This window comes from Hyaena hyaena, unplaced genomic scaffold (genome assembly GCF_003009895.1).
Source record: "Hyaena hyaena isolate Hyena2069 unplaced genomic scaffold, ASM300989v1 scaffold_25, whole genome shotgun sequence".
Lineage (NCBI taxonomy): Eukaryota > Metazoa > Chordata > Mammalia > Carnivora > Hyaenidae > Hyaena > Hyaena hyaena.
In genome coordinates, this window is record NW_024080657.1 from 3,055,912 (window position 1) to 3,065,102 (window position 9,191).

At 51.0% G+C, this 9,191-nt stretch overlaps 1 protein-coding gene across 1 annotated transcript; it reads left to right on the forward strand.

Annotated features, from left to right (window-relative positions):
• Positions 1 to 7,709: 7,709 nt before the first annotated feature.
• On the forward strand, positions 7,710 to 8,468 carry LOC120228613 (spliceosome-associated protein CWC15 homolog). Its single transcript, XM_039227155.1, has one exon. The coding sequence runs from the start codon at positions 7,730 to 7,732 to the stop codon at positions 8,423 to 8,425; it is 696 nt and encodes a 231-aa protein (XP_039083086.1). The 5' UTR covers positions 7,710 to 7,729; the 3' UTR covers positions 8,426 to 8,468.
• The last annotated feature ends 723 nt before the right edge of the window (positions 8,469 to 9,191 follow it).

Sequence of the window (9,191 nt, forward strand, 5' to 3'; positions counted from 1 at the left end):
CCATCCATTTATCTACCCATTTTCCATCCATCTATTAATCGATTCAGTCCACATATGTCATGTGCCAGGCTCTCTTCTGGGTCCTGAGAATACAGCTGTGAACATGGCCGTAAAGGTCTCTAACCTTATGGGAACTGCATTTGAATGGAAGCCTCCCAGAGAGAAGCTGAATCCCTAGTTGTGGCATAAGAATGACAGCGAATGGGACCTCTCATAAATTATCAAGGTGGCCAGGGCTCTTCCCCTCCTGCCCTGATATAAGCAGACATTTACACTCAGGTGGATGTACCCCCAAATGCGCATACCCATTATGCATTCTCTAGGATACCAACATGGCCAGGAAGTCCCGGTGCACATGGACCTGCACACTCGAACGTGTCGCTATCAAAACAACTGTGCACATAGGGACACACGCACACAGGTACACGTGCGTGGGCAGGCAGGGCACTTGCACACACTCACACACAGAGGCATACGTGCTTGGAAACACACAGGTGCGCTCCACACGCACACATACTGGGGTGCCCAGGCACTGCCTCCAGCGCGCTGGCACACAGGCACGTAGGTACACAGAAATATGCGCGTCTGGCAGAGTTTGGGTCTCTATGCGCACAGCATACGTCCCCACAAATGCACTGGTCAGTCCGTGCCTAGAGGCCGTGTGCTCATGTGCCTACACACGTGTGTGTCCACACCCCCTAAGGCTTTGACCTTTCCCCCAAAGCCCCCACACCGTACCATTTTCCCACATCCTGTCCTGGGGAATTATCCCTATCTCTGACAAGAGAATGGGTTACTAATGCAGCCACAGAGCTGTTTTGACACTTTTGACGAATAACATTCAATACTATTAATTGGAACAATTGCTTTTCATTTAACTAAATCACGGGAATTGCTAAACTAAATTGAAACGGAATGTAATTTTGCTGCGCGCTGCTTTAATATGGGCCTCTAAATGTCTTCTCCCTGAAGGATTAGTAACTTAATCACCCACCAGTGATAACTGCTTCCCAGGCTCAGCTGGGAGGCTTCGTGCGCAGAAGCAGCCTGGCTGGGAACAGAATGGGCACCCCGTGGTAGCTCCTCCCGCCTGCCCTGTGCCTCCTCTCCTGCATTATTCATCTTGGAAAGCACGGCCCCCTCCCTGCTCTGATTCCAGCGGGACCCTGAGAGAGCCTTTCCGCTTTCCCTTGGCTCTGCCCCTCTGTATGTGATCTGGCCTGGGTCTGTTGTCCCGGGGAGCCTGAACGCGGGCCCAGACTCTGTCTCTGGGCCTTGCTGGGCCTCTTTGTCCCGAGAACACTGGCCCTGGGGCCCCTCAGGCTCCAAGGGCAGCCCACAGCCTGGCCCAGTTCACAAAGGCAGGTTGACATGGGGCAGAAATTCCCCCCTCCACTGCCTGGGAGGGCAAGAAGGGCCCCAGCCTGGTGGGCTGCTGGGGGGTGACCCACTGCCCCAGTTTGCTGGGCATAGAGGGAGTGCAGGACACGCAGCTTTCAGTGCTAATGCTGGTCGGTACCCAGGGAAGGGGGACAGCTGATCACCCCAGCCGTGAGACACCTGTGCTTCTAGCTTGAAATCAGGCCTCACTTCTGTCGCGTGCTTCCTGTATGCCAAGAGCGTGGCATCCGTGTTCTCATTTAATTTTTGGAACAATTTTTATGGGGATACGTTCTATCACCATACTCGTTTAGAAATGGCAAAGCTGGGACTCAGCGTCTGTAACCTTCTCTGACATCTCACAGGGGTAAACATAATGACAAAGGTAAGAGCGGCTGGTGTTATAAGACCTTGCTCTGTGCTAAGCACTTGTGCTGATGGCTCAACGTGCATCTTCCCAGGAATCTTGAGGATAGACCTTACATCTATCATTCCCATTTTATAGATGAGAAAACTGAGGCTCACAGAAGTTAAGGTTATGGGCGGGCAGTGCCAGAGCTGTGATTCCAGATGCAGGAGAGTGTCCTCCCCCCACTCCCCCCCCCCCGTGCCCACTGTGTTGGTTTGTCTTTCAGGCCGTATGTGGGCCTTCTGGGTTCTTTTCCCTGGGTGGTCTGAGGAGACTGGGCTGTGGACTTCTGGAGGTAAAACTCCTAGCGTATCGGAGTCCCTGACTTAGGTGGCATCCTACACATACAACTCCTGCCCATGGGTGTTCAGACTAGGCGAGGTCACTCCCTGATAAAGATTTCTAGAACAGCCACCCCTTTCCACTTCCAGGGACATGGGTCCTTGAGTGGATGCCTGTGACTGAGTTCTTGCTATAAACCCATCTTCCAGCCCCCACCTCTGCTGAGCTCAGGCCTCACTGGGATGATAGCAGCAGCCTCTTCATACGCCTCTGTGCCTGCCTCTCCATCCCCTCCCTCTCCCTTGCCTCAAGGTTGTTAGGCAAAAATTCTAAATGTGCTTCTCAGCTGTTGCCCCAAAATACATACTTGAAGAGGAAGGTGCCTGTTTCAAGAGAGAACAACATTACTGAGCCCTTGTTCAGAGCTAGACACTGTGTACATTCTCATTTAATCCACCGGCCTCCCAGGGGCCGGCATCATTCCCATTTCACCGTTTGGAGAACCGAGGCACCGGGGGGAAGGCATTGCCTGAGTGCAAGCACTTAGGACGTGGCAGGCCGAGCTTTCGGAATCAGGTTGTCTGAGTCCACACACCCGACCCTCCCTCGGGGCTGGGACTGCTCTTCTCCAGATTGTACCTCTTCCCAGCCCAGCTCCCCTGTTCCCCCGGGGGGCAGGCAGCGTGGCCGGGGCGGTGAGGCCCGTGAGGCGTGAACACAGGTGAATGTGGACCTGGAGTCCCGGGCTGCCCCACTGCTTATGAGACCTTGGGCTGAGCTCCGTTCGTCTCTGCTTGTAAAACAGGGGTGCACGCTGTCCCCCCCTTGACGGCCCCTGTCGGCTGGGAGGCCGGCTCAGGGCCCGGCGTGGAGCGGAGGCTTAATAAATGGTGGCTACCGTTATTATTTTTATTATTTCTGACGGTTTGGAAGGCGGTTCTCCAGAGTTCAGCACTGCAGGCTGTCAAGCCCTGCCTCCCTTGCATTTTACGCTGCCGGTGCCCTTGAGTTTCCCATTAACTTAATAGGTCTGGACATAAAGGAGCCAGTTGTTCATGGGATCCCAGAGCCAATCAACAATCTACCCTTCACTGCTCCCGTTCACTAAAATCGATACGTATTGATTGAACACCCAGGCCGCGTGGGGCCCGGAGGCTGCCCTTGAGGTGGCTTCATCCTCGCGCTGAGCCGGGAGGACGCGCCGGGCGAGTCTGTCTCCGGGTGTGGCCCCCGGACCAGCAGCGGCAGCGGCAGCATCTGGGAACATGTTAAAAATGCAAGTTCTTGGGCTGAGCCCAAGCCCTGCTGATTCCCACGTGTGAAGGCAGGGCCCAGGCACTGGGGTCGTCATGAGTATTCCTGACCTAAGGGCGCACCAGGATTTGAGAGACGTTGTTCTAAAGACCCGGACACAGCTGTTCTCTGAGAGGGGCCGCCTAGGGATCTGGGGGAGGAGACTGAGAGTCGGTGGGGGGACCTTGGGAAGGTGAGGTGGTGCCCTGACCCAGGAACGGGGTCCCCTCTCAGGCTTGGGCCGAGGGGAGGAGCCAGGGCTGCCACGGACCCACGTGACATCTCTGCCAAGTCAGACAAAGGTACCCCTTCCTCTGGGTAGAAGCTGCTGGTAGGTGGAGGGTGGGCTCCATTTCCATCTTCATTCGCTCCGCTTGTGTGCAAGGCTTAGGCCAAGTAAACGGTGGGCCCGGGAGCCCCATGCCTGCCCTCCCCCCGGGGGCTGGCTCCCGGGGTGCTGGCCGAACCAGGGAGATGCCCCTGCTGCCCGGACTCTCCCCCGGCCTCGGGCCTCAGCGGTCCTCTACATGGAACGGGCTGTGAGGACTGAAACCCTTGGGAGAAGCAGGCAGTCAAAGCACGGGTATGAAGACGGCAAGCCCCGGATGGGAGGAGGCGTCCTGCCCTGAGCCAGCGCCGGAGAGAGAATAGCAGGCATTCCACGTGCATGTCCCTCCGGAGCACTGCCGTCTGCCAGCGACGAGTCAGCAGACATCGACTGAGATATTGGACAAGCGGCTGAGTGTGTCCGAGGAGTAGGAAATGCTCTGGACCCCAGCCTGGCCTAATCAGCACCCGACAGCAGCCTTCTTCCTGCTGCCTTAGTCCCCCGACAAGGGGACCCTCTCGGGCTGACCCACAGACCCCTCAGCACAGGCAGGGGCCCGCAAGGAGCAGCCTTCCTCCCTCAGAACCCTCCCTGGCTGCCTGCTCCCCTGTTCTAAACAGCTGCTGTCCCCTCCCTTCATCCGGAAAGCCTTCCTGGGTTTTGGCTTCAGCTGGTCATCTGGGATGCCGCCTTAATTGTTCCTGGGGCTTGACTGGGGCTGTGCCCTCTTCCACATTCCTCTCTCTTCCAGAAGGTGACTTCCTGGAGGTAAGACCCTACTCGAGTCTCTTTGTCTTCTGTCTTCCCAACTGGGAGCCGGGTCTCTCTGTCTGTGAACGAGTTTCCCCTCTTCGGCATCTGTGGCCACACTTTGGGTGAAGTGAAGGCAGTGAAAGCCCTTCCCGGTCCAGCCCTAGGGGCCCCTAGACCTGCCTCGTTGGTACCTGCTGAGGTCTGGAAACCCACTGCTGTGGGGAGTTGCTCTGGGGCTGCTACGCCTCTCCCAGCCCCAGACCGCCGTCTAACACATGCGGGAGAGCCACTCCCTGCAAGGCCGGCTTCCGGAGGAAAAGTCTGCGGGGCGGCTGGACCATGTGCATCCATCCAAGTGCCCTTGGAGATGCGCACGTGTTTCTGCTGTCTCCATAGCGAGGATGTACCGGCTCTCATCTCTTCTGGCCCAAAGGTGGATAAAGCCCCAGTCCCACGTCCTCTTTGGTAAGACTAATAGTGGCCAGAGGGCTAAAGGAGACTGATGCTGAAAAAGGAAGTGGGGCTCCCAGGAGAAGGAGCCTCTCGGCCGGACTGCAGATGGCGCTCTGGGTAGCTGTAGCTGCGTTAGAAACTTGCGGTTTGTATGCGGACACTTCTTGTGCCGGCTTTCCCATTCCTTGGCGGTCGTCTTTAACATCTGCCGCATGTCTTACCCCTCTCCAGAAGTTTCCTTCTCTGAGGTCACAACTATCTTCTGGTTCCTGAAACCAGGGAGACGCAGGTGCCATCTTCTCTGGGTCCTGGGTCGGATGCCATGCAGCACAGCTCTCCTTCCCCTTGGTGGGCTTCTCCTCTGTTTTCACACTGATGTGTTCCGAGAATGTCCTTCGGTGCTCCTTGACCTCTCTCCTGTTTCTCTGGATCACCTCAATTGCCCCATCACCTCTGTACATGTTTCCCGAATTCCACCTCTGCTCCATGCCCCCCACCCCCCCAGCCTGCTTCAGTACATCCAGCTTCCTGGGGACATTTTTAGATGCGGTCCCTGCCAGTACCTCAAACTCAACATGCCTCAAACTAAACCCCGTATCTTCCTCTGACACCAGCTGTAGCCTCCGACCTCCCCTCTCTGTTAGGAATAGTCTCACCTACACTTGAAAGTTAAAGTCATTGAAGTTTCTTTCCTGCCTCTATCTCCATCTCTTTCAAAAATCTGATTGGCATTTCCAGAATTTCTCTGCCATGTCTTTTCTTTTCTTATTTGCTCTTTATGAGGTCTGGACCCTCCCTTCCTCGAATAGCTTGCTGCACAGAGATTTTCCTCCATGGGTAGCTTTCTGTCCCATTCACCAGACTCAGTGCTGCCAAGTTCATCTGTCCATCACCCAGGGAGGATCATGTCACTCTCTACCTCAGTCCTTTGGTTGGGAGGCCTCATACGAGTGGCGGCCATGTACTACGGAGCCAGGAGGATCTGGGTGACATTCTGACTCATTAACTGAACACCCAGGAGAGTGAATGGTCCTCAGTAAAGACTGTTTTCTGGACTGATTCAAGCACAAGTCATTTTATGATTACTTTTTATAATTTCCATAGTAGCTCACCCACCTCTCTCCCTCTCAGTATCTGTTACTTCTTTTTGTTTTTTTATTCAAAACTTCTTAAGTTCATTTATTTATTCTGAGGGGAAGGGAGGAGCAGAAGGAGAGACAGAGGAAGAGAGAGAATCTCAGGCAGGCTCCGCTTGTCAACATAGAGCTCAACATGGGGCTCCATCTCATGAACCATGAGCCGAAATCAAGGGTCAGATGCTTAACCGAAATCAAGAGTCAGATGTTTAACCAGGTGCCCCTATTACTTCTTCTTTTTTTTTTGTATCTATTTTGGTTTCTGTCTTCTCATTTTTTTATTCATTTATTAATAAATGGATACTTTTAAAAGCATGAAAAATGATATAGAACATATCAACACGTATGGTTTCAGTGGGTGCAGCTGTAATAGACGTCAATTCATAGATATCAGTGCCTTTATTTGTACTTGGGTAGGAGACAGCCTACTGACCATCAAAACCCATCCGCTTCTTTCTGCTTTGTAATCCAAGCCCGGGGTGCATGGTTCCCCAGTTAGACCTCATCTCTTATTTTCCTGTCAGGTTGTATGTGATACTGTGACTAATTTATTTCTGATAGAATATGAGCAGAGTGAAGCATTTCCAGGCTTAGCCCATAAAATCCTCTACGCGTGGTCCCCTGCGTTCACTCCCTTTTTGGCTGTTCGGGATGGCATCCCAGCAGGTGGTCAGGTGGCCTTGGAAGCAATGTGTTGAAGCTGGCAAGGCCACCATTGGCTTGGATACCTGAGTGACTGTGTGGAGCAGAACTGCACTGAGCTGGAACGCTTATCCCAGACAGTTCTGTGCGAATGAACATGTCTTTTACTCCTTAAGCTACTGAAAATTGGGGGTCCGTTACAACTAGTTAGCCTATCCTACCAAATATATTAAAAAGAAATTTTTTTATGTTTATTTATTTTTGAGAGACAGAGAGAGAAAATTACAAGTGAGGGAGGGGCAGAGAGAGAAGGAGACTCAGAATCGGAAGCAGCCATCAGCACAGAGCCTGATGTGGGGCTTGAACCCACAAACCATGAGATCATGACCTGAGCCAAAGTAGGACACTTAACCGACTGAGCCACCCAGGTGCCCCATCCTCCCAAATATATTACTCATTTCTTACGATAGGCATAATTTCTAAAATTACCCCCAAAGATGACCCACCCTAATAGCCAAAACTGTGAGTATGGTGAAATATTACCCCCATGATTATGCCACGTTACATGGCAAATTGATCTTAAAGTTGGGAGATGGTCCTAGGTTATTCAAGTAGATTCAGTGCATTTATATGGGCCCTTAAAAGCGGAGAACCTTCTTTGGCAGCTGGCGGTAGGGGAGACCAGAAAGGTTCAAAGCAGGAGAGGGACTCAATGGACCATGGCTGGGTGGTGGATGCAGGGGCCCATGTGAGAAAGTGTGAGGAAAGCCTCCGGCAGCAGGGGGTGGTCCCTGGCCGACAGTCAGCAAGGAACCTGGGACCTCAGATACATAGCAGCTGCAAAGAACTGGATCGTACCCGCAACCTGGGTGAGCTTGGGATCATAATTTTCCCTGAGCTTCTAGAGAACAGGTCAGCCTGGCTAACATCTTAGTTTCTGCCTTGTGAGACACTGAGTGGAGAACCAGATGAGCCCACTTGGAATTCTGACCTATATATGTGTGAAATAAAAAATGAGCATTGTTGGCGCAGAGGCTTCTGGGAGCGTAAAAGATGACGACAGCAGCTAGACCAACATTTGAGCCTGCAAGAGGTGGGAGAGGAAAAGGAGAAGGTGATTTGAGTCAGCTCTCAAAACAGTATTCAAGTAGAGACCTACCTTCGCATACAAAGATAAAATATAGACAAACCACTCAGGATGCCCCTGAAGAGGTTCGCAACCGTGACTTCAGGAGAGAGCTGGAGGAGAGAGAGCGAGCTGCTGCAAGAGAAAAAAACAGAGATCGTCCAACACGAGAACATACAACCTCCTCGTCAGTGTCAAAGAAACCTCGGTTAGACCAGATTCCTGCTGCCAACCTTGATGCAGATGATCCTCTAACAGATGAGGAAGATGAAGATGAAGATTTTGAAGAGGAGAGTGATGATGATGACACTGCAGCTCTTCTTGCAGAACTAGAAAAAATCAAAAAAGAAAGAGCTGAAGAGCAGGCCAGGAAGGAACAAGAACAAAAAGCTGAAGAAGAAAGAATACGTATGGAAAACATTTTGAGTGGAAACCCTCTCCTTAATCTCACTGGCCCATCCCAGCCTCAGGCCAACTTCAAAGTTAAAAGAAGGTGGGATGATGATGTTGTTTTCAAGAACTGTGCAAAAGGTGTAGATGATCAGAAGAAAGACAAAAGATTTGTAAATGATACACTGCGATCTGAATTTCACAAAAAGTTCATGGAAAAATATATTAAATAGTACAGTTTTATGTGCTTAATTAAAGACTGTAAAATGTAAATGATCATTCTGACTTTGTTCTGTTTTCTCTTTCCCCGTCTACATTGTGCAAAGGCTTCCCTAATTTTAAGTTCCAAAATACACTCTCTTTTATGGATCCCTTATTTGTTAAGGACTTGGGAATTGGTTTAACGTACTTTCCATTCGTGGAATATTTCCAGTCATGTTTTCCTTCTAATATGGGAAAGGGAACCTTCTTGCAATAAATGTTTTAAAAAAAAAAAAAAAAAAAAAAAAAAAAAAAAAAAAAAAAAAAAAAAAATGAGCATTGTTTTGGGGTGTCCAGCTTTGGCTCAGGTCATGATCTCACAGTTTTGTGAGTTCGAGCCCCACATCAGGCTTTATGCTGACAGCTCAGAGCTTGGAGCCTGCTTCAGATCCTGTCCCCTCTCTCTCTGTCCATCCCTGGCTTGTGCTCTGTCACTCTCTCTCAAAAATAAGTAAACATTAAAAATATTTAGAATAAAAAATGGGTGTTGTTTTAAACCACTCAGCTTGTGGTATTTGTTATTCAACAATAAAACCAATGTGATCCCTTAAAGGTGGGGGTTTAAATCTTGCCTCTGTTCTCTGTGAAGTCCAAGGATAGTGCCTGGCATGTGAGAGCTTATATAACTTTGGTTGAATGGATAAATGAGTTCAGGTGGGAGGTGAGTGGGAATCCTGAGAGATAGATCAGAGGTCTGCACCCCCTTTTTATAAAGGGCTGGACAGTAAATATTTGGGC